This window comes from Sordaria macrospora, chromosome 2 (genome assembly GCF_033870435.1).
Source record: "Sordaria macrospora chromosome 2, complete sequence".
In the NCBI taxonomy this organism is placed as follows: Eukaryota; Fungi; Ascomycota; class Sordariomycetes; order Sordariales; family Sordariaceae; genus Sordaria; species Sordaria macrospora.
This window is the reverse complement of record NC_089372.1, coordinates 3,635,344-3,658,280: the sequence shown is the minus strand read 5'-3', so window position 1 is coordinate 3,658,280 and position 22,937 is coordinate 3,635,344. Positions and strand designations below refer to the sequence as shown.

General features: G+C 52.4%; 7 protein-coding genes across 7 annotated transcripts; 3 read left to right on the top strand and 4 right to left on the bottom strand.

The window, feature by feature from the left end:
- Nucleotides 1–254: 254 nt before the first annotated feature.
- Nucleotides 255–3,467, top strand: SMAC4_02675 (uncharacterized protein). Its single transcript, XM_024655493.2, has 3 exons — nucleotides 255–1,232; nucleotides 1,401–2,171; nucleotides 2,232–3,467. Exons 1-3 carry the CDS (start codon nucleotides 1,086–1,088, stop codon nucleotides 3,117–3,119), a joined length of 1,806 nt encoding a protein of 601 aa, XP_024511374.1. The 5' UTR covers nucleotides 255–1,085; the 3' UTR covers nucleotides 3,120–3,467.
- Nucleotides 3,468–5,803: 2,336 nt separating this feature from the next.
- On the top strand, nucleotides 5,804–7,143 carry SMAC4_02676 (uncharacterized protein; the record flags this gene model as incomplete). The annotated part of the gene is made up of 1 exon (XM_066089821.1): nucleotides 5,804–7,143. Exon 1 carries the CDS (start codon nucleotides 6,079–6,081, stop codon nucleotides 7,141–7,143), a length of 1,065 nt encoding a protein of 354 aa, XP_065946167.1. The 5' UTR covers nucleotides 5,804–6,078.
- Nucleotides 7,144–7,230: 87 nt separating this feature from the next.
- On the bottom strand, nucleotides 7,231–9,588 carry SMAC4_02677 (uncharacterized protein). The gene is made up of 3 exons (XM_066089822.1): nucleotides 8,261–9,588; nucleotides 7,614–8,181; nucleotides 7,231–7,552 (listed from the first exon to the last, which is right to left on the bottom strand). The coding sequence occupies exons 1-3, from the start codon at nucleotides 9,070–9,072 to the stop codon at nucleotides 7,505–7,507; spliced, it is 1,428 nt and encodes a 475-aa protein (XP_065946166.1). The 5' UTR covers nucleotides 9,073–9,588; the 3' UTR covers nucleotides 7,231–7,504.
- Nucleotides 9,589–9,915: 327 nt separating this feature from the next.
- Nucleotides 9,916–11,031, top strand: SMAC4_02678 (uncharacterized protein). The gene is made up of 3 exons (XM_003352195.2): nucleotides 9,916–10,202; nucleotides 10,274–10,524; nucleotides 10,615–11,031. The coding sequence occupies exons 1-3, from the start codon at nucleotides 10,122–10,124 to the stop codon at nucleotides 10,643–10,645; spliced, it is 363 nt and encodes a 120-aa protein (XP_003352243.1). The 5' UTR covers nucleotides 9,916–10,121; the 3' UTR covers nucleotides 10,646–11,031.
- Nucleotides 11,032–11,135: 104 nt separating this feature from the next.
- On the bottom strand, nucleotides 11,136–12,362 carry SMAC4_02679 (uncharacterized protein; the record flags this gene model as incomplete). Its single annotated transcript, XM_003352196.1, has 1 exon — nucleotides 11,136–12,362. The coding sequence occupies one exon, from the start codon at nucleotides 12,360–12,362 to the stop codon at nucleotides 11,136–11,138; it is 1,227 nt and encodes a 408-aa protein (XP_003352244.1).
- A 1,684-nt stretch (nucleotides 12,363–14,046) lies between these two features.
- On the bottom strand, nucleotides 14,047–14,979 carry SMAC4_02680 (uncharacterized protein; the record flags this gene model as incomplete). The annotated part of the gene is made up of 1 exon (XM_003352197.1): nucleotides 14,047–14,979. The coding sequence occupies one exon, from the start codon at nucleotides 14,977–14,979 to the stop codon at nucleotides 14,047–14,049; it is 933 nt and encodes a 310-aa protein (XP_003352245.1).
- Nucleotides 14,980–21,070: 6,091 nt separating this feature from the next.
- Nucleotides 21,071–22,805, bottom strand: SMAC4_02681 (uncharacterized protein; the record flags this gene model as incomplete). The annotated part of the gene is made up of 2 exons (XM_066089823.1): nucleotides 21,071–22,078; nucleotides 22,136–22,805. 2 exons carry the CDS (start codon nucleotides 22,803–22,805, stop codon nucleotides 22,005–22,007), a joined length of 744 nt encoding a protein of 247 aa, XP_065946165.1. The 3' UTR covers nucleotides 21,071–22,004.
- Nucleotides 22,806–22,937: the final 132 nt, after the last annotated feature.

The window sequence follows — 22,937 nt, the reverse complement described above, 5'->3', positions numbered from 1 at the left end:
GCGCTGCCCCTTTCGACGGTCAAGGTTGATGTCTGTCGGGACTGTTCGCGTGCCTCCTCGTTGAAACCAAACAAAACATTGACCGTTTTGGGGTTTCCTTGAGCGCAATGCATCGCATGTGCCGCTGCACATAGTGTGATTTGCACCTCGGATTCATAGTTCATTTGACTGCGATGCATTGATAATCGTCAACTGCCTCAAAGACTTCATATGGTCACAAGTTGTCGTTGAATGTCCAATGCGATATCAGTGGCATGGTGAAGTGGTCTTTATAAGGTGTATCAAACTTTAATTGATCAAAGTGGTTGTCAGGTTGAGCACGGGGATGGACTCAATTCGAAGAAGCCCATGACGACCAGCAAATGCTTGCTTGCATCGTCATTCCACCGAGAGCCATCTGCTTCTGATAGTAAGAATGAAAACGATCAAAAACGTGTATCAAGATAGAATCGCTGAATCCGCGGCGCTTCTCTGTAAGATTGCACGGTAAGATTGCCCGCCAATCCTTACCTTACATGACGATATTGCTCTTATCGGAGCGGGCTGGCACTGCCTTGGTCTTCCAAGCTTAGCTTCAACCTCAGGCGGTCGAGGTTGGAGTCGTCGCGGGTCGGGTTGTGAGGCGCGCCCGCGCTTCCAACTTTCAAACAGTGCAGTGGCCACGGGCGGTGGTGGTTGACCGGTGCGAGTGGACGCGCAGACCATGGACGGCCCGGGCAGTGGGCACGCTCACGTTCCCTCCCTGAAAAGCCAGCAAAGCCAGCGCGACCAGCAAAACTTCGCCCAAAACCACCCCATTCAACCCCTCCCCCCGCCATTCAGGCTTCGCAAGAGCAGAGCCCAGCCAATCCGCCAAGACCGTGCATTGGCCGTCGAATCCGCCGCCAAAACAGCAAAATCTGCGCCGAAACCTCAACGACACTCCATCGAGGGACCAGATTTTGCCCATCAAAATATCACCCACGACGCGAGTTTTCCATCAAAAAACTCGACGGTTCGATTTCGCATGCAATCCCGCATGAGATAAAAAAAATATCGTCGGGGTTTCCCCAGGCCATTCTGCCGCAATTTCCCACACCTTCACCATGGCGACCCGCAAGGTTCGGTACAAGAAACTGAGTGTCAAAACACCACTTGCGGTGCTCAGAGAGGATCAAATTGAAGCCTCCGAATATGAATCACTCACGTCCGAAAACCAAATAGCCACCGGTGTCGAACAGGCCGAGGAAAATGTGAGTTGAACACCTATGTCCGATTGATCGCGACCGGGGTCACGTGCACGCGCACGTGCCACCCGTTTGCCGCGCCTCCAACATGCCTCCATCACCAAACTCACCTTACCTACCATGCATACACACATTCATGTCACCGGTTGCTGACCTTACCCTTTCCGTCACCAGGAATACCATCTTCAGGCTGTCCTCAAGGGGGCAGGAGTCGCCGCCGACCAGGAGATTCCTGTCCCCCCTCCACAACAGAGTGAATTAGATTACGACCAGTTCTACCCTCAAAAGGTCGCCAAGACATCCACATATATCCGTTTCTCCCAAACGGTAGAAGAATGCATCAGTTGCATGTATGACATGACCGAGGACGATGAGACGTTCCTCAAGTCTTACAACCTGAAACTGACACCGTCCGCTCGTCTCTCCGAAGATGATTTCGAGAGGATCATGGATGTGTATGAGGATATGGCGGCTAGCATCACGCCTTTCTCGGCCATAGACCAGACAGTGCCAACGTATCAGGAGATGTTGCGAGGACTGGAGCCACTAGACAGCACAAAGGTCATGGTCCACGCCAAGCAGATATATGAGTACTGGAGGAAGCGCCGGGAAATCAGCGAGAACAAACCGCTCAACCCTGCACTCAAATTCGAGACACATGCGGAAAGCGACGAGCTTGACCCGTATGTCTGCTTCCGTCGAAGAGAGATCCGTCAAACTCGCAAAACGAGGGCCCGAGATGTCCAGAGTGCAGACAAACTCAAGCGGCTGCGGAAGGAGCTTGAGGAAGGTCGTCAACTCATCCTGGCAGCCCATAACCGGGAACTGCTCAAGGCAGATATGCTCAAGGTAGAACGAGCCATCTTCGACCAACGAGCCATCATTAAGGAACAGAAGCTCCGACTAGGCATCAGGACGGGTGACGAGGATCTAGTCAACCAGAAGGTTAGTCAGATGGCAACATGCGCAAAACTTACCTCGGCCAATGCTAACGCTGCACAACAGCCGCAGAAAAGGAAGGCTCCGGAGGCACCCTCAGCTCAACGACCTGCTCCACCTCCCCAGATCCGTATGCCTGTGCGCCCAGATGGCCGTCCCGCCGAGTCAGATCTTGTCCAACTGTCGGATCGTCTTGCTGAGAAGAATGCGGACCTCATCATCGAGATCGAGAAGAAGGTCCAGAACCATATGGACTGGAACAAGAACTATATCGATCTCACTGGCAAGCCGCTGTCTCCTCCTCAGGGCCCGAGACAAGATTTGGGCTTCAGACCTGCTAAGACGCAGTATCTCATGACGCCACCAGCGTCTGCATCCTCAGGGTCCATGGATGAGCCCACTCCGATGGATCTTGATAAGCCCAAACCCAACCCACCACCTTCAGTAAAATTCAGGGGCGTTGCTCAAGACGAACAGTCATTGGCACATCCGCCCTCATATCGTCGTCGTATCGGCCGGTTGAACAGGTTGTGGATCGACCGCCGTGGTTTGCCCAGCCCAGCCCGAGATTTCAGCGAAGAGCAGTCGGATCGCTGGAAGTATGATCAATCTTCTGATGACGAGGATGACGCGCCCGTGTATATGCTGGACCCCTTTGACACAAAGGCGTTAAGGTACCGTGCTTCGATTCCGCTCCAGACAGTCCCACGACCAACCCCACCGGTCATCAACCGGCAATTCATCCCTCCGGGCGCCATCCCACCACAACTTGCCCAAGGTTCCTTTGCCCCTGGACAACCACAGCCGCAACCGCAACCGCAACCGCAACCACAACCACAACCACAACCACAACCAAATCAATCACAACCTCTACCTCTACCTCTACCTCTACCACAACAACCAGTAGTACAACCGCAGCCGCAACCGCAGCCACAGGCGCAACCGGTGTCATAATATCGGCGTTTGTCGGAGTGTTGTGTTGTCATCTTTTTCAGATATCGTTTGGCTTTTTTCGCGGGCGGGTGGCCGAGCAGCCGAAGACATAACTTCGGAAGACCGCTGCTGTGTATACCCCTCAACTCTCGATTGATGCATTTAGCGATATGGGGCCAGGGCTAAAGAGAAGGATCTGGCCGGGGCGAGGCGTTTGGGTTGCGGCTTTTGTGTAGATTTGGCGCGAAGTGGGGAACGACTCATGTATATATGTAAACAAAGTAGTCGTACTAGTATCGTGTAGACGGCGGCGGATAGCTGAGACACGCGAGTTGGCTCTACAGCAACAACAATAATGAAACACCAAAGCAGTAAAACACCACTTGTGGCTCCCATCAGTTGATTCTCGCGGTGTTGTTGTGTTGTGCCGAGGGGCTGGACCACAAAGGTGATCATGGTCCAACAAAGCGGGTGAGCGGGTAAGCGTGGAGGTTGGCCTCGATGCCTGTCAAGACAGTCGAAGGACTCGGGGGGCGGCAGAGATTTTGTAGCCCGAAGATGGCGAGTGTGTGGTCGGAGGTGTTGCCAGCGAAAGCCAGCAATGATTTGAGAGGTGTTCCGAGAGTTTGGTCATCGGCGGTCCCGAAAAAGGTGCCGCGAGCGTATGCATGTGCCACATTGGTGCTTAGGTAACACACGGTGGGCGTAATGTGCGAATCCGTCGGAGGCATGCGAGAATTTGCGAACCGGGTGGACCGTTGGGGAACCAACAATCGAAACTGCGGTCCGACACAAGACGCTGTGCGCAAGAGGAGAGGAAGTTGGGAGGACGACGATAAAAGTCGAGAGGGAAAAGGCGTTCCTCGTGCTGCCCCTGGTGGGCCAGGTCGCTGCTTAGCGTAGAGACGGGGGTACGCCCCTTTGGCTTTCGGAGTGCCGTGCTTGGTGATAAGAGAGTGGAGACGCCTCGAAGCAGAGGTCTCGCGAAAGTATGTAGGTGAAAAAAAAAAAGCTAGATAAAGAGAAAATTCGACAAGGAAAATTGACCGGCCGTTTCGACGTCAATGCTGGCTTGGAGGTCGAGTCTCCCGTTGCTTGGCTTCGGAGCCGAGAGACCGTTACTCCTTTGGTGCAGGACCCTGGCTGCTGACAGGACTGCTGATCGCCGACTGATATCACCGAACCAAGGTTGCCTTGCAAGGAGGCAACATTCCACTTCGTGAATCCGTATTGTGCAAGCTGATGTGGTCAACGGCTCGAGCTGAAGACTTTGACGGCGCTCCAGTGCGGGATCAGGTTGGAACCTCCGAGCGGCAATGGCTAGCTGAAGGCCAGCTTGCTGCCTTGGGGCAAGGTCCGTGATTCAGAGCCTGGGGCCGGCAACCCACGGCGGCATTTCTCAAGCAGCGGAAAGGCGGAAGAAAAAGAACGAGTCTGGCGGGAGTGAGAGAAAGAGCGGAGGTGTCGAGTTACCAGCTTTCTGTGGGTGCTTTGGTGGTCCTGTGGTGCAGAGTTCTGGTTAGCCCAAGTTCACCCACAAGGGTACCGGGCATATCAAGTCCAAATCAGACAGGTTGCTCAAGGGACCAAATTTTCTGCCCGAAGCGAGTTCTTGAAGCCGACAGAAGCAAGGAAACATACCTGAAGAGTGAAAACCGCTCCCTCCACTCCCATCGAAGTGGGGTGGTGCTGAGTTCACGGCCTCGAATCCAGCCCAGACGGGACCGTGAGCTCGAGAGCTTGCAGGATCCGAACAAGAGACCCGGCCATGTCTACCGGAGAAATTGCAGGAAAAGGACTGCTGAAGAAGAAATTCAAGGAGATGGTCGACTAGGTTGTTGAAAGACGCAGGTAAGGCCGTGCGGTTGGGAGGTTTGGGTTTGGCGGCAACAAGGTGAGGTGTTGGGGTGATACAGGCTCGGAGGATGGAAGATGGTTGGACGGCTGCGGACTCTCGCTTGGCTGGGAGAATTGATTCTCGGTGCAGTGGGGTCCCGTGCAGAGAGCCCCAAGCCTCGCCAGCCCAGGATCGCTCGGCAGACCCCGAATCTTGCGGACCGTTTTTTCGCTATCACAGAGCGCCTCCCGTCCTACTGTGATGGAATTGTCAAAATAGCTCAAAATGGTGAAGAAGCTAGAAACAGTCAGCCTTCTAGAGTCTTTTTGCGCCGATGGACATCAGGTTTGCGCCATCACGGCTGGTGTGTGTAAATCGCTACCGACTAGCGCACGAGCCAGGTCTACGTACCTGCCTTACATAACATTGCATTGCGCATCTCGCTCTCCCAAAGCGACATAAAGTTCCCACAGTGCACAAGACTGTCACTCTTAAGTGCAGTGCGGCTGCGGGGTCCCACAATTCCTTGAACCCCTCATCGATTCCAGGGACCTCTGACGAAATTCCCATTGCCGATTGATTCGTATGATGAAGCTGTCATGTCTATGTGAATAACGGCGAAAATGGCTTCTAAATGTCGTTTAAAAGTAGTCAAGAAGTTGACCTCTCCAGAGACTTGATATTATCCCGAGACTAACAAGACCCATACATCTTCTTTCATCCCGATCCCGAGTTTCGTTCAACTCGATCACTCTTTGGCGCGCCTAGCCTTTCCATAAACTAAACGCGACGAAAAATTCTCCACTTCTAAAAAAGGTGCCCCTCCATTGTGTACAATCAATCACTTTCTCTATCTGACATCTGGCATTGGATTTGGCACTGACAACATCCCATCCCATCCTATCCATATCCAGAGTTACGCGACGCGACGCCAATCAACAACCGAAGGATAGGTATCATCAAGGTCCTCGATAATAATCCTCAACCAACAAAACAATTTTATACGGCCGTCTCCATTGAACACACAAAGAACAACCGAGTCTCTTTGCTTGCCAACAAACCAACCAGCCGAACCCCTCTTCCTCCTCGCTCTACCTATTCAAAGCCCCAACTCCCAACTCCCAACTACATTACATACCAACAATGCCCGACGCCAAAGGCCGCCGCATCGCCCTCGGCTGCGAAGGTTCCGCCAACAAGCTCGGCATTGGCATCATCGCGCACGACCCCGTAACCGGCGAACCGACCGTCCTCTCTAACGTGCGCGACACCTTCGTCTCTCCTCCGGGGACCGGTTTCCTACCCAAGGACACAGCCCGACATCACCGGGCTTACTTTGTGCGCGTAGCCAAGAAGGCGCTCTCGGCCTCTGGTGTCTCCATCTCTGAAATCGACTGCATTTGCTACACCAAGGGTCCCGGGATGGGCGGGCCCTTGACCTCGGTAGCCGTGGGCGCGCGCACGCTGGCGCTGCTGTGGGGCAAGGAGCTGGTGGGCGTAAACCACTGCGTGGGTCACATCGAGATGGGGCGGGCGATAACGGGGGCGTCGAACCCCGTGGTGCTGTACGTGAGTGGCGGCAACACGCAGGTGATTGCGTACGCGGAGCAGCGGTACCGCATCTTTGGCGAGACGCTGGATATTGCCGTCGGTAACTGCCTGGACCGGTTCGCGCGCACGCTAGAGATCAGCAACGACCCGGCGCCTGGGTACAACATTGAGCAGCTGGCGAAGCAGGGCGGGCGGGTGCTGTTGGATTTGCCGTACGCGGTCAAGGGGATGGATTGTTCGTTTAGTGGAATCCTCGGCAGGGCCGATGACTTGGCGGCGCAGATGAAGGCTGGCGAGCCGGGTCCTGACGGCGAACCGTTTACGCCGGCGGATCTGTGCTTCAGCTTGCAGGAGACGGTGTTTGCGATGCTTGTCGAGATCACGGAGCGGGCTATGGCGCACGTCGGCAGCAACCAGGTCCTCATTGTTGGCGGTGTCGGTTGTAACGAGCGACTACAGGAGATGATGGGCGCAATGGCGGCGGAGCGAGGCGGAAGTGTTTACGCGACGGACGAACGGTTCTGCATCGATAATGGCATCATGATTGCCCATGCTGGTTTGTTGGCCTACGAGACGGGCTTCCGGACGCCGCTTGAGGAAAGCACATGTACACAACGCTTCAGAACCGACGAAGTCTTCGTCAAGTGGAGGGACTAATCACAAGGACGAAGACGAAAGATGAAGATGACCATTTAAGATGATACCCCCAAATCCCATACATAACCTTTACTCCATCCAGGACCGCCATTCTATGTGCGCCTCTTGCTGTCCCTCAGTACCTTCTTTACTGGTGCAAAATCCACACGAACAGTTCGCTGACAACAGTTTGCGCCCGCTTACATAAAGTGCCCTTGGTCGTCGTTACAGCGTCGTATCAACATTACTTTTAGACACACATTGAATACGTCATACCGGGCGGTTCATTTTGCACCGCTATTTTACGCATGATTTGCGCTGTTCATTTAGTGTGGTAGCCACCAGCCATCTAGTCCCAGCCCTGTCTACTAATATTCCAAACTCAGATGCCTTCTGTTGTTGTTGGCTTGTACATGATGGTTGTCACATACTGCAATCCGTTAGCATTGGACGCTGTGTGCAAAAAGGGCACAAAATACTGGAAGACGAACCTTGTTCTTGTATCTCGTCGTTGCCGAAACAGCCAGAATATTATTCTTAATACTGCTCGTAGCTAGATGGTTAAGAACGGTATGGTTGGGCATGTTCAGAACGCTATTGTCATCCTTGATCAAGGTAGCCGCGTTAAGAATAGGCTTGCCAAGGAAGCCAGGGAGCGCAGGCGGCGTTGGGAGTTTCTCGATGGCGTTGACGGCACTCAGGTAAGGCGGGCTTTCCTCAGGCGCATCGAAGTCGAGTAGATATTGCGGGATCTTGTTCTCGAATAGCTCTGCCGGGGGTACGGGTCGGTCCCTTGGTGTCTTGCTCTCCTCCGTCTGGGACGCGGATGCCTTGGGCTCCGTAGGTTGCTGGGAATCCTTGTCGGCGGCCGCTGCCTGAGCAGCGGTGCGTCCCACATCGTCAGGGCTGACCTCGATGTAGTTGACCAGGTTGTTGCCGAAGTCGACCGTGGTCGGCAAGTCTGGCGAGGTCTGCATCTGGCCGTCAACCAAGAAGCGAACGTGATGCGTGCCTGGCAGGATATTGATGATGGCAGCAAAAACACCCGGTCGACCCTCACTGTTTGGCGAATAACGGTGTCAGCAAGCGCCCGTTGACAATGGGAGCCCAACCGGTCGGGCCGTAAAAAGATACTTACACAGGGTGTAGTCGCGTCTTCCTGTTCCATTGGAAAATGGTGCCCGTCACGTACACCTTCTCGCCGCCCCGGAGCCATTCGAGCCTAGTGGGGACAGTCGGTCTAGTCTTGTCCACCCGTAGCTCACCCGTGTCTTCTTCATCCAGAGTCGAGCTGTTACTCAAGTTGGAGAAACGTCTGGTGAGCGCAGTGAAAGTGTCGGCGTCCTCGAGCGGTACCCCAATGTCGGTCGGGGCAATAATAGGCGATCCGGGCGTGTGAAGCTCTTCTTCAATAGGCAGAGGTAGTCGCGGTGGCCTGGTCAAATATGAGACATCTTGCAGGCTGCTCATCTGCATGGCTCCAGTCTCAAAAGCATCCGATCTCTCTGATAGCGGCGATCGCACTGACGATCTAGGTGAGGACGACGAGGCGTGGTATGAAGCGGGTACCGCTACGGGTTTCGCGGGCTCATGGCTGCCTTCGGGTCTCGGCTGTTTGACTTCGACAGGTTTGGTGGGGGTAACAGAGCTGGCAGGCACCGACGAGCCCGGTGAGCCGCTCTGGGAAGATGGCATTCGCGAGTGCAGCGATTTGGGTTTGATGGAAGGCGGCTGGACGGCGGTGCCCTGGGCCTGGGTCAGGGAGGGTTCAGGAGGGGCAGCGACTCGCTGATGTTGGACCGGTATGGGGTGCTTGGTGTCGCGCTTCACTGCTCTGGCAGAGTCATTTTGGATCGAAGTTTGCGACTGGTGCTGCGACTGCGATTGAGAGGAGGAGGATGTCGGATTCGGGGTCTTGGAGTCTCTGGAGGTGGAGGGGTTGTTCCCCATTTTCCCTAGTTCGATCGCTGGCGCTGGCGCTGGCGCTGGTGACGGGATGGGGTCGCCGTGGTCGTCGGGTCGGGGGTCGGGGGTCGGGGGTCGGACGGGGTCGTCAGGTGCTTCGCTGCTAGGTACCGCGGTCTGCTGCTGCTACTGCTACACCTGTTCAACAATGCTTTCCGCCGGGTGCAATCAATTCATCTTCCGCTCTCCGGGGTAATTGGCCGAGTTCGGATCGAAGGTGGTTTAACAGTCGAGGGTCTTTGCATGCTACGCCAGCACTGGTCGCGGGTGGGGTTGTGATTTCGGGAATTCGAACGACGTCGTCAGGTGTCGTGTTGTATAGGCTTTGTGCAAGCGATAGCGCAGCAAACAGAAGATGTGATGATTCCGTCGTGTTGAATCGAGACGGATTGAGCGAGACAAGTGGAAGAAAGTTCGGAAGTGTCGAGAATGACGGGAGAGTTATCCGTATCAGCAGTTGACTTTCCTCCCTGTTGGGTCAAAAGCACAGCTGCCATCCACCTGGTTGCTCCTTGCTGATAGTTATTGATAAGAAGCGACCACTGGCAAGCGCAATGGAACTCGAATGCAACGCCCCGGGCTCGGCGAACAGAGTTGACTGTGAGTGCAGTGACTGTGAGACCACGCCCAGCTGCACGGCAATGTGTCCCACCTCCACTATCCACCTCCATCGGCCCCAGCTTCGGCCCCCACCTTTCCCACCTTCTCTCCTGCTTCTCTGGCTCCTGGACCGTGCGACCCTTGCGTGCCAAGACCAGACAGCAACCCTCCTGGCTTTGAGACTCAACTTGGTTGGCGCGACGCGGCAGGCAACTTGGGAGGCGGGCGATCTTCTTTCCAAAGAACATCCAATGTTCACATGCGATCCTCCAAAGAACAACATCTTTCCTCCGTCAACTGTCGTTTTCCAGTGATAAATATTCTTTCGCTCGTACTATTCATAAACTGCAGGCCCACGGCACAACCATTATCGGTTTCCGCCCGCAGATTCCATCAGCAACACCGCCAGCTCTAGATTGAGACTCTAACCAAAAATGTCGGAGAACTACGTCGCCCCCGGCCAACAGCGCTACCTTCGGGCCTGCATGGTCTGCTCTATCGTTATGACCTACGCTGTAAGCCTGACATCTTTCCTTCTCTCTTCATCACTATGTAGTCAGATTACTAACCTTCCCCATGTCAACAGCGCTTCCGTGACGAAGGATGCCCCAACTGCGAAGACTTCCTCCATCTCCAAGGCTCGCCCGATCAGATCGACAGCTGCACGTCGCAAGTTTTCGAGGGAATCATCACCATTGCCAACCCGCAAAGGTCGTGGGTGGCGAAGTGGCAGAGGTTGGACGGTTATGTGAAGGGTGTATACGCGACCAAGGTGTCGGGCCAGTTGCCGGATGACGTCCGGACTACGTTGGAGGATGACGGCATCCAGTATATCCCGTAAGTTCTCAGGGCTTTTCGGCTTCTCCTGGGGGAAAAGGGTTGGGCTGTAGGGGTTTGAGGCGCAAGCGGAAGCTAACTTTGGAACAGGCGCGATGGCAGTGCGACGGAGGCGGACTAGAAACGAAATTGCGAAGTCAGAAGCCTAGTTGGAAGAACGAGACGGGAACCAGGGCCGATAAGAAAGGAGGAGAGGGAGCCAACATGAAGAAAGAAATGAAGTGGGATCAACAAGACATCGATCAACGACAACACAGGAGCGGAACGCCTGTTCACAAGGAAGGGTTGGCGACGGGAGTTCAAGGCGTTTACTAGGGATGGTTTAAAGGGCGTGATCTAGAAAGCAGGATACAGCGGTCATTTCTTCAAGTTTTGCTTGATTCACACCGTTGTTGCTTGATTTACCATGGCTATTATCAAAAACGGATTATTACAACTCTCCTACCGATGATGAGTTTATCATTACTACTAGCTACCGATCCATTTTTGTGAAACCTCCCAATGCAAATTGGTATCTTTATACAGTACATAACCTCCCGAAACGCCTATAGCCTCTGCCGAAATACATTGCTAAATCATGAGACGATCACCCGAACCAGAATACCTGAGGTTTAAAACTGAAAGCGTGGCTTCTTGTTGCTGGGGAGATTTCCGCCCTTCTCCTCACGAACCCTCTTGCGCTCCATCTCCTCCTTCATGATCCTCTCGGCCTCACTCATCTTCTTGGGCGGAGCAGCCATGACCTTTTTGGGAGCTCCAGCAAACGCATTCTTGAAGACGTTCTTCGGCTGAGGCCTCATGCCGAACTTCATTGATACCGGCTTTGGGGCAGCAGCAGCGGCGGGAGCGGCGGGAGCGGCAGCAGGAGCAGGAGCAGGAGTAGCAGCCGTAGTCATCAAGTCAGCCGTAGGTTTGCTTTCCTCTGCCGTTGTCGTCTTGGCAGCAGCAGTCTCCTCGCTCTTTGAACTCCCTTCCGCCTTGGCCGGCTCGGTGGTTACGCCATCCGTCGTCGTCGTCGTCGTCGTCGAAGGTGGTGTTGCGGTGGTATCCTTCTCGTCCTCCGTCACAGCAGCAGCAGCAGCAGCAGGTGACCCATCTCCACCAGCCGGTGTTGGCGTTGGTGTTGTCGTCGCCGAAGTCTCCTCGCCCGATTTCTCCTCCTCTTTCTTCATCACGGCCGGTTTCCCAAAACTCAATTTAATCTTCTCCCCCTCCCTCCTCTTCAACTCCCTCTCCCTCAACCTCTCCTCCTCCTCCTCATCAAAGTTCACCCCCCTCTGTTCCGCCTCCCTCTTCGCCCTCCTAATCTGTTCCCTCAGCACCTTCTGCTCCCTCTCCTCATCGCCCTTATCCATCATCTCCTTCCGTCTCACCTTTTCCCTGCGCTCCATCGCCTCAGGCGAATCATCAATCCAAGCAACAAAAATCCCCTCCCCCTCCTTCTCCTCCACCCTACAAACCCCCTCCCTGCCCAGAAATTTCGCAAACTCTGTGAGGGAATGCCACTTGGTAGCATTCAAATGCACGTGATCTTTCCTCGCAATCACTTCTTGATAGAATTTATTAATGTGGATCTCCTTCTCGCCATGGCTTGTCTTGAGCTGGGCGACGAAGTCCTTGAGAAACTGATCGGAAAAGGTATCCTGCACGCCCTTGAAATTGGACCCGGCCTCCAAAGCTTTGGCCGTGTGGGAAGGGGATTGGCAGTGCATCTTGTACCCGTTCTCGTCCCGGCACGACTTCTCGCATAGCTGGCAGTACCAGCGCAGCCGGTTGAGGCCGCGAGATTTCATCTTGTTGGCGAGGTGTTTGGCGGAGCCGGGTTCTGCTTTGCCCATGGTGAGGAAGGGGGGGGGACTCGCTGCGCGCGGGTCGGGCGGGTGGTGTTTGGTTGTGTTTTGTTTGAGTGGGTGAGTGTGAGGCGAGGGAAGCGAAGGTGTCGCTCGGTGCGGTAGGCGATGTGGCGGATGACGATTTAGAAGTTGAGTTGGGTCAATGATGGTTATGCGACGGCGATTATGAGTTGTTCGCGTGGCTCGCAGAAGAAATCGTCGAGTTCGCGTTTTCTTCTTTCGAGGTTGTGTTGTTGAAAAGTTGATGTTCTGGAAAGGAAGTCGAGGGTTCGAGTTGCAGGACGGGAAGCGTTTGGATGCCTGCCGCCACTGCAGTGCACTCAATGTTACATACGCCGAGTGCCAAGCATTTGAAGAGAGCGATTAGCAATCAACCCTAACCCAGATGTGATTCCCCGCGCTTTCACTTCGGTCGAGGGTTCACCCCTTTTTCTTTTGTTTACACCACACGAAGGAGTCAACATTCCCCACGGGTCAATAATGCTACTTACGGAAGAACTGTGACCTCAGAATCGCGTTTCAACCGGTTACAGATGGGTTTGCTCTGCAACGTATTTTAAATCTCCGTCATAAGAGGGCACATGCTTGCTTTGGTTTGGGTCGAGGTTCATGTTCATCCGTAATTTTTTTGGCCAATATCCTTTTTCTGTTGTCTCCTCGGACACTCCATTTCAACAGAGTAACATCCAGCACTTTGATCCTTGTGCACAGAGTAATCCAGGGTAATAATCAGTCACCGTGTTCATGATACACTGTCTTAGTTCCAATCGCTTATCATACTGCGAGCGTTTACCACTTTTTAAGAGAGAACCATGCTTTTCTCCTTCATATAACGGACGGAACCCATCATCATCTTTCGACGATCTTTCAATAGTATTTACACAGTTACAAGTTATGTTTTGACAGCGAAAGGTAACAGCTGACAAAAAGTATCCAAAAAAGAGAAAGAAACAACCACCCATCAACCCATCAACCTAAATTTTCCGGCTCCCACAAGAACAAATCGTATCAACGCAAGAAGCCACAGAAAAAGAAGACACCATCGGTCGATTAGAACAGACGCGTTTGGGTATCAAACTGAGAGAAGCAAAGCAAAGCAAGGCAAAGCAAAGCATATACAATGGCTATACAAGAAAAATATGAAGAACAAAACAAGCCCGTAACTGAAATGACATGATGTCGTTGTATCGCGACCAATGCTCTAACCCAAAAAGCTGTGAAAATGAAGAGAAGTTGCGTTCCATCCTGTATGTCGAGGCCTCCAGGTGCTCGGACAACAGGTATATGTCGTGTGATATAGGACGGCGTGGATCTAGTTCCAGACGAAGCGTATAAACCGGCATATATACGGCATATATCACAACAACAAAAGGCTGATACACATAGTATGTAGGTGATGATGTCATAACGTAAGATCGACATCCGGGATCCGAAGTCGTTCGTTAATGCTTCGATGATTGACGCATTGAGCCAGGTTTCTGGACGTCCTGGTCTCAATCCAATGGCATATCCCTGCGATAGGAAGACACTTCATGGTTCCTGGCTCCCGTGCTCCCATGGTAATGGACGTTCTCATCGGCCTCCTGTAAGGCATCTGAATTTGGGTCTTCCTTCCAGAGCTATGCTGACGGATTGACAGAGTGAAAGTATCCAATGTCAAGTTCCCTCATCATATCATCCCTGGTGGAGCTGTAACTGGTGCCTGAGCCTCTGTCTGTTCGATCCTGGGTGTCCCCTGGGAGCCAGAATTCGACGTTCCGTGACCCTTGCTTCGAAGGGTGTTATTCGATCCCAGACCACGCTTCATCATTTTCCCAAGGACAGTGACAAGCTCGCACGCGTCGTTGAACATGTCATTGTCGATGCCTTCCGTGGCCTCATACACCTCCGAAACGGTCTCCTTTGCTAGTCTTCGGCTAGCCTCTGCATCGTGAACGCATTCGTACAGGAAAGCTGCATATTCCGTCTTGACCGAAAGCCGTAGCGAATGTGATCCCCACAGGTGCTGCTCGGCAAGCGCGATAGCTTCCGTGAAGCATTGCTGGGCCAGTGGTAGGTAGTCCCCGGGCTTCATGAGGAAGCCTGTTGGTGATTGTGGGCCAAAACCAGGTGGTGGACCTACGGGTCCCCCTTCAGATATCGACTTTGAAGCGCCGTGACCGTATGTGCCATTGCTCTTCACGACCCCCTTTCCCTTGTCGAGGCCATTCGTTACACTGCCTTCCGGAGTGTTGGTTCCTATCGTCGTGACTGGCGGAGTGTTGTGATACAGGACGATAATGTGATAGAACGAAGCTAGCAGCTTGTATGCTAGAATTTTGAGTTCAATATTCTTCTTAAGCGTCACCGACGGCAGGACATATTGATCGAGCAGTAGCAGCCCCTCCCGCGATAGCCAGATAATGTGGAGATGAAGGTCTAATGGGGGATTTCCGGAGCCTCCGTCTTGTCGGCGTTGTTTTCGTGCGGTGATGAGCTGGCTCGAGAGGTTTATCGAAAGTCCAAGAATTTTGAACAGGACGGAGGAAAGCAGGGGGTTTTCATTCTCGACTAGCCGGGCAAACTTGCCAAGAAATTTTTGGTCGATCTCCGAAGAAGCCATGAAGTCAAGATTTCGCGATCGATCCGACTGATTCTTTCCCTAGGACGAATTCCAGGCGCCAAAAGTATCGAATCCAGTAGTCGAACTGGCAAGAGTTGAATGGTGTATGAGGATGAAACTGGTGGTGAACTCGTGCTCAGTGCTGACGAGCTGTCCCTTCGCTACCCGAGGAGGCAAATTGGCCCAATGAAGATGAAAGTTAAACGAGGGACTGCCGAGATAATTCGGTTCGTGTGTTGCGTCAGTGGTGAATATTATGTTGGCCCCGGCACAAAATTTCGCATTGAGAAAGTTGGTGTACAGGCGCAGAGATGAATGAAATGCTTCGCTCAAGACGGAGCTTCGGCGGGAGACTGGCAATCAGATATAGTCTTTGTGAAGGTGAACGTTTGCACTGTAGCTTTGTTTAGAACTCATCGGCCTTGGCGTGCTTCATGAGTTGACTGGATGAAAACTCACCAGTATCAGACTGAAGAGCAAAATGTACTAGGTCGGAGGGAGGCCACCAAGGTAGCAATCTGTCCACCAGAGCGGGCCAATCAGGAACTTCAGGGCGGCAATGGTGTTAGCAAAGGAGTGAGGCGTGTGAGGAAAAAAAAAAAAGAGTTGAGGCTCAAGGATGGAGACGAAGGGCTTTTTCGAGTCTGGGGCAGGGCATGGCGACGGTGTTGGGTCGTTTTCAAGGAGGTGTTTACCGATTGATGTGGCGCGCGCAGTCGCAGTCGCAATCAGGTCGCAATCGCCGTCGCCAACAAGCCGGAGGGCTTGGAGTCACTGGTACCTGTAAGCCCCGGGTTGCTGCAGGGGAAACAGACGTCGGTCGACCAGGACCCCCTTTGCTTCTTTAAAAAGAGACACGGGGCGGTGTGAACGGACCACCTGCTGGATTCGATTTTGATAAGTATGGGCAGCGCAAAACTTGCGAGACTTTAGCAGAGAAGCGAGCAGGTTCCTGAAGCCCTCAGCAGCACCGAAAACAGGCTAACCACGAACTAGGTTAAAGCAGGTCCTGGGAGCCCCAGTGCCTTTGCAAGGTATCCGGTACCTCTTCAGCTGTTCCTGGCTTCCTGGCAACCAGTCCCAACAGGCCTAGCCTTGAAGGTGGGCCCCCACAAGACCCTGCGACGTCAGACGCCCCGTTTTCCAGCGCCCTGTGCCTTTTTTGGTTCGAAGACTCCGTCGATTGTCCACGGGCAGAGAGCCGACCTGGGTGGGGGGGTTCGATTGGGCGGCGGCAAGGCTAACGTCAGTGGACAGCAGTTAACCTGGCATGAAGCAACAGCCGCGGGCGCGGTACCGAATGTTACTGTGATATAAGATTGATATGAGATGAAAAGCAGATAGCCGCACTGCGGGGGGACAGCGCTTTGCTGGAAGATGTTACAAAGTGAACACGAAGAATTGTGAATCTCGAGACAAGGGGGAAACCTGTGCGGCTTTCCAACTGAGCTAACAAGACGGGAAACTGGGGACAAACGCGGAGGTTCAGGCTTGACCGGGGCTGTTGTGTTGTAGGTAGCGTAAGGTACCTACACTAGAGAAGTGCGGGATGTGCTGCGATGTCGCTGCGACTGCGATGCAGGTGAGAGCCAACCATTCAGGCCAACCGAACATGGAATCTTGCAGGCTGCAGCGAAACTTCAAGGGCAACACTGGACGAGGATTCTGTGCATGAACGAACGTTGCGGCCATGCAGAGTTTCATACTAGGACCCCCCGCTGTTTAGGCGCATCTTAACAACGGCACAATCAAAACTCCTTTGGCAAAGGGGAAACATGGGATGGCATCCGAGCTTCTTGCGCAAGCCACGGGGATTCCAGGATCCAGGGGATATAGAAAGTGAGACCTCGAAGACCAATACCCAAGGAACGTCGTCAAACTCGTCTCCTCCACGGAGATTGAAGGCGGGCGATGGCGGCGGCGGTCGACTTGAGTCTCGAAAAGCAGGGCAGCTCTGGACAAGCAAAAGAGACTTCCAGAAGGCAAAGTCGGAATGCGACAGTGACGGAGGTTTATGTCATACGGAAGCGGTTGGCGAACGACGATAGGTCGGCCTTGAAGTGTAAAAGCGAATGGAAGTCGTCGAAGGAATCTGCAGGATGAGTTGTCCACCGGCACGGCCGTCGTTCAATCATCTGTTTGGGTCGGCGCATGATGCCCTGGGTTGCCCTGAGAGTGCGTGCGTCGTCTCGGGCAGGGCAGCCCACTTGGCGTACTCGGGTGAGGTTACCCCCAGTTCATGTTCCATCAGGGCACGAGGACACCATCAAAGGCCAATGCAGGGCAGCCGATATCGATTGGGTCAAGAAGGAGTGAGGAAATGCCAGATTGATGGGTGCGTGATGTTGATGGAAGAAGATGGTGCGGAAAGCCGTTCTTGAGATATGCGTGCGGCGCAGTTGTCAAGCGGATGTTGATGTGAGATTGAAGTTGAACCAAGCACTTGGAAACCGGAAAGATGACATGACCGAAAAGTGGAAATGGCAGCAAGGACTAAGACCAGGTCCAATGCCTGCCGCTGTACGTTACGGCAACTTACGCGACCTGCGTAATAATGTCTGGTTACGCCTTACTTACACAGTACGTCCTTGAAAATGCCCGCTACCGGTAAACAGTAAATTCCCAGAACATTTAGCTTGAGGAAGGCACAATTCTGTCGAAGCTGAAACTCTCAAACAACATGGAGCCTAGGAGCCGACAAGCGAAATATCAGGATGAAGCAAGCGCTAGCCCACCCAGATACTGATCACAGAAAGAGCATCTTGTCACTTCCAAAAAAACATATCCCTTTCTTTTTCCGTATCACAGCTGCCGGGTTACCATCGATATGCCTCGGAGCGAAAAAGAGACGCACGCACAAACCGCAGAAAAGGGGACTCGTTGCCCCCTTTCTTTGTATTCCAACATCCTCGTGGTCCGTTGCTTGCTTGGATGCCACGAGCATCATCGCAAAGCTGCAATGGAACTTCGTCGTCATGTCGCACCCGCACGCTCTGTGTTCCTTCGGATTCATTCGTTACGTGGTTTCTTATCATGGTGTTGTGTTGGTCCATCCATTACAAGTGTGAAAGTCTCACTTCTTGTGCTCCGAGTCTGTACTACCTATTTGCAACCTCTAGTTCTTCTAATTCCCGAACGTCAAGATTGAGCTTGTGTACCTCATCGTTGTCGTCACTGTCTTGGAAGATCATCACAAGCAGCGGGCGGATGCTCAACAGCTCAAGTGAGTCCCGCCGGCACTTGCAATTGGTGCCAGCACAGGGGATGGCTGTTCAAGGAACATCATATCTGTCATTATCCGGCCGCGGCAACCTACTTACTTATTCAACACCAAAAGCATATCGAGGCTAGCTGCCGGCAGTTATAACCAAGTTTTTTATTTTTTCCTGCTCCATACACAACATGCTCATCTCATTTACACAGCATAAATGATCAAATAATAGGAAGCAACGGCTGATAAGCGGTCAGGAAAGAAGCTGCCTTGTTTTCCATCATCTTCCTCGTCAGCGAGTCATTAAACCAAGCCAAGTCAACATCTCAGCTTCCTTCCCGCTCACAGGTGTGAACTTACACGGGCGGCCCATGGTTGAGGCTCTGTCGCCGAGTTTCCAACTTCAGATGACATCCAACGCCAAGCATTTACATCTGACAGCCTACCGTTATGGATTTGACATGTCAATCTGACTACCAACGGCCCGGTCCATGTCTACCTAGTGTAGGGAAGTTGTCTGCCTATGTGGCTGCCTAGTTGCATGCCTAGGTATGAATACAGCCCTATCTGAGTGACAATATGAAACCGCTGATCATTCAGACTTCGCCGCGGTTCCTTTTTTGGACATGTTTTATCTTGTCCGAACATCACCAAGTCTTCTAAAACAATTCGGGATAACTCGAGTGTTGTTTGTCAGTTTCAGGAATTCCAGGAGTGGCTTCAAGAGCGGGAAAAATGTTCGAGGTATGTTTATGGTTGATCGTCGTCGCAAACCCAGCCGAACCTAGACACTATGGTAAACCACAAGTCTGTCTGTCTTGTCAGCGTTGACGATTTTCTGCGCGGTCAATGAGTCATCAAATCTACAATGTGTTGTTCTATACGGACGAGAAGATACCGTACGCAGTAGATGATGCCTGCGCGAGTGCGGCGAAGCTTACACTGGACTTGGTAATACGGAATCACTCAGCCTCTTGGAGACACCCTTTACTCTTTCATCCGTATATAACTGCACGACAATGTCCAGACACTTGATTTCTACGGAAATAACAACGACCGTTTTTTGTCCAACATCTCAGCTGTGCACAGGCGTGTCAGACTGTCGCCACTCTTTTCAGCTCTTGCGGTTTGGGAAAACCATTCATTTTCTTGAGGCAAGAAAGGCCAGATTTACATTTCTATTTATCTACCTAAACTGCAAAAACGAGAAATTGACGGTTGTGGTGCTGTCGAAACTCTTATAATCCGGACCCATGGACGCACTGTTCTATGTCAGGGTCCAGTCTCCATCGATATCGTCATCTCAACTTCATTCAGTACCCACGGACTATTCGCCTTACGGACTATAGACCACCTACTGGACAAAGAAAGTAACCTACCTTGACTCAGAATCAGACAAACTACTACAATCACTCAGCTCTCTGCGAATCGTCAACGACATCACTTACTTACTTACGGTATTACACTTACCGCCTACCGTTCTCCGAATCTCAAATCCAAGAGATCAGCCAAGCATCATATTTCTCGAAACCCGAGATTCTACCACTTACTTACCACCCACCCACCTACCGTTCCTTCTGCGTCTCAAACCCTCCAGTCCTCCTCAAGAGAGATCGAGAACTCATCGTCACCATCATCATAGTCACATCTCTCTCTCGCTTCGAGATCGAGATCGAGCGGGCAGATTTCACCCCCCGTACCTACCTGCCTTATTTCCCGTCCGCACCCACCCATAGGTTAGTTTGTCACAGCCCAAAAAAAAGGCAAAATGTGTCAATACTACGCCCACGCATTCACCTGCAAACACGTCTCTCTCACTTTCGCCCGCTTCTGTCCGTCGGCCAGCATGATCCAGACTCGGTGCGGCGAGCGACAGATTTGGCAGACGATTCGGATGGCTGAGTCTTGTGAGGAGTGTAAACTTGGTGTTGGTGGTGGTGGTAGAGAAAATTGGATGCAGGACGGGAGTATTGGTAATGCGGTTAATACGATGGCGACTGGGACGGAAGCGGGGTGTGGGAAGTGAAGTGAAGGCGATTGAGGTCAAGTGATGGAATGAGATGGGGATGTTATATCTGACTGACTGACGAGGGGGGTTCGTGTGTTTGTGTGTGTGAGAGATAAAGAGGAAAAGGAAAAGGGTGGGGATTTAGTGGGGGAAAGAGTGAGGGAAGGAGTGAAGTCAAAAGAGGAGAAGGGGGGGGAAGAGAAGAGAGAAGAAGAGCGAGATAGAAGAAGAGTGGGGGAAAAAAGATGGAAAGAGAGATAGAAAAGAGAAAGACAGGGATAGAAAAGGGAAAAGATGGAAAATATGGAAAAGACGAGCCGAGACAGTATCGCTCGCGTCCGGTTAAAACTGGTTGGTGATGACTGCGAATGTCCGAAGGGGGCGAGTCTGGTCCTGCAGGCTGTGACCTAGTTTTTTCCCAAAAAAAATTATATTTTTTACAAATTTTCCCAAAAATTTTTTTTTTTTTTCATTTTTTCATCTTTTTCTGGCACATGTCGCCTCACGCCAGGAATCATGGCAGCAATGCAGGCTTTGCGCATATGCACATATAGTGGCGGAGTTCGGAGGAGTTTTTTTTTGGCGTCGGGGGCCGTTAGGGATACGCACCTGCATGCACATTCTTGTGGCGAGTGGTCCGTATCTCGCGTGATTGATCGTGATCAGAAGCTTGGATTGCTTCATTGTCGAAATCCTGTTAGAGTTGACTAGACTAGAATTTCACTTGTCAGCATTTCTGGGGGGTTTGGGGAATGGGTTACCTGTATTCTGTAGACTTCCAGGTTTCTTTCCTTCCGAAGGGGGGGGGGGTCTTGGAGTTGGTGTCAGTCTGACAACACCTGAAGGGACGGGAGATTTTCATTTTGCACGTAACTAGGAGAACTAGATAGGAAACAAGTACGAGCCACGATGGTTTGCGGTGGACATGACGTTTTCAAAACATAACATCGTTATTACTTGTTTCCTATCTACTCGTCAGAGCTCGAAACGCCGCCTCTGACTTTGGTTGATAGTCTGAGGCGCTTCAAGCCCAGACAAGCAGTCCTCCTAGTTACAAAAGAAATCCTCCCCCTCATACCTCCTCTTTGAGTCGTCCCGTTTGGGTTGATACAGTCCGATAACCGTCAGGAAATCGTCATCTCAAACTTCCATCGGCTTGGCCTTGAGCCGATAGTCCCTCTAAGAGCCAGCGTACTGCCAAAACATTACGGGCTATGGGGTTTAGGGGGGATGGTTTAGGTGATTTCCCCCCTTTAAGTTTGGTTGTTGTTGCGGTTGGTTATGGGCGCGTGTCGACTGTCGAAACCGTCGTAGGCAGATTCGTTACTGGGTGCGTAACCCAAAACGAAGCGTGAAGAGTTGCTGAGGGGAGATGTGTTGAGAGACACGGCATCTTGTTGGAAGTCCGTGTCTTGGGCCTTGTCAATTCACTGGCACACACTTTCCAGGTACTTAGGCCGCCCTGGTTTCCGTTTTTCCGCTTCCGTTAGACAACTCCAGAATCAAGCCCTTTTCCAGCCTCCAACACATCAGTGTACGTGTTAGATGAGATTCCGGCCCCGCGGCAGTAAAAAGATATTAGACAAAAGAAATTGGAGCAAATGAGTGTGAGTGTCGCGGGAGCCGTAGGCGTGCTCCTCTGGCTGACCGGGGCTAACTTCGTGTTTCTCAGCCTCGGCAGAATTTGTCGTTTCCTTCTCCCAGATATAGGCTGCTGCTCACACAGTTGGCGTGGGGTTGGCTTTGGGAGTGGGTGTAGGTGGGTGGCATGGCTAACCAAAACGCAGACCCTCAATAAAGCCGGCCTTAACATGCAGGGCCTGCGCCTTCGTTGGAGTAGTCATCGTTAGGATCGTTTAGGTTCACCGTAGGATCATACACTTTATCAGAGGAGTCAGTACAGATCTGTTTATTAGTCAGATGACGGTGGCCCTTACATCTCCGCATCATTCTCATGGCTAAGGTTTCCAGTTCCCTCATCCTCTGAGTATCCTGTTCGATGGAGAGGTCGACAAGCTGGTGTCGCTGTTGCTGCTGTTCCTGTTGCTGTTGTTGCTGCTGTTGCTGATGTTGTTGTTGTTGCTGCTGCTGCTGCTGCTCGAAAGGGTGTTGGTCCTGGGGTTGGGCCTGACCCTGTTCGTAGTAGTCGTAGTCGTTGTGGTCGTGGTCGTGGTCGTGGCTGTGGTCGTGGTCGTGGTCGCTGTCGTTGTCGTTGTCGTTGCCGTTGTCGTGGCCGTTGTCTTCATCGTCTTTGGGTGATGAGTAGCCCATACCCAATGCGTCGTAACCCTCGTCCTTGCACTGCTGCTGGCCTACTCTCTCGGGAGCTGGGGTATTATTGTTCCGTCTGTTTTGTTCCGAGAGCGACAAAGACCCCAAAGCTGTCCGCGTAGCTTCCACAAACTCCTCCTTGTGGCCGAGAGAACCCGATTCAGGGGCCGTCGAGTGTTGTTTGAAGCGAGGTAGGCGCATGTGTTGCAGTCCCTCACTTGCCACTGTGGCCGGGGCAGAAGTACGCCAATGTTCCCTGGTACAATATTCGTCAGTAGAGGTAATATTACTGCTTCTGGGAAAATCGCGATCTAAGGGGAGGGAAAAGTCGTACATCTGTTTGTGAATGTTGGCAAAATACAGTCGCATATTTTGCTCCTCCAAGGCCCCTCGTTGATTCCTTAGGTTGACGAGAGCCGCGTACGATTTAGCTTCAGCGTCATCAAGGGTAGTCAAGAGCAAGGCCCG

Excerpts from the sequence above, each read along its gene's own strand:
- SMAC4_02675 (XM_024655493.2), top strand. The coding sequence starts at position 1,086 with ATGGCGACCCGCAAGGTTCGGTACAAGAAACTGAGTGTCAAAACACCA. Across the intron at positions 1,233-1,400 it reads TCGAACAGGCCGAGGAAAAT|GAATACCATCTTCAGGCTGT; the intron begins GTGAGTTGAACA and ends TTCCGTCACCAG. Across the intron at positions 2,172-2,231 it reads AGGATCTAGTCAACCAGAAG|CCGCAGAAAAGGAAGGCTCC; the intron begins GTTAGTCAGATG and ends GCTGCACAACAG.
- SMAC4_02677 (XM_066089822.1), bottom strand. The coding sequence starts at position 9,072 with ATGGGGAACAACCCCTCCACCTCCAGAGACTCCAAGACCCCGAATCCG. Across the intron at positions 8,182-8,260 it reads AAGACGCGACTACACCCTGT|TGAGGGTCGACCGGGTGTTT; the intron begins GTAAGTATCTTT and ends TTCGCCAAACAG. Across the intron at positions 7,553-7,613 it reads CGACGAGATACAAGAACAAG|TATGTGACAACCATCATGTA; the intron begins GTTCGTCTTCCA and ends AACGGATTGCAG.
- SMAC4_02678 (XM_003352195.2), top strand. The coding sequence starts at position 10,122 with ATGTCGGAGAACTACGTCGCCCCCGGCCAACAGCGCTACCTTCGGGCC. Across the intron at positions 10,203-10,273 it reads CTATCGTTATGACCTACGCT|CGCTTCCGTGACGAAGGATG; the intron begins GTAAGCCTGACA and ends CCATGTCAACAG. Across the intron at positions 10,525-10,614 it reads GACGGCATCCAGTATATCCC|GCGCGATGGCAGTGCGACGG; the intron begins GTAAGTTCTCAG and ends ACTTTGGAACAG.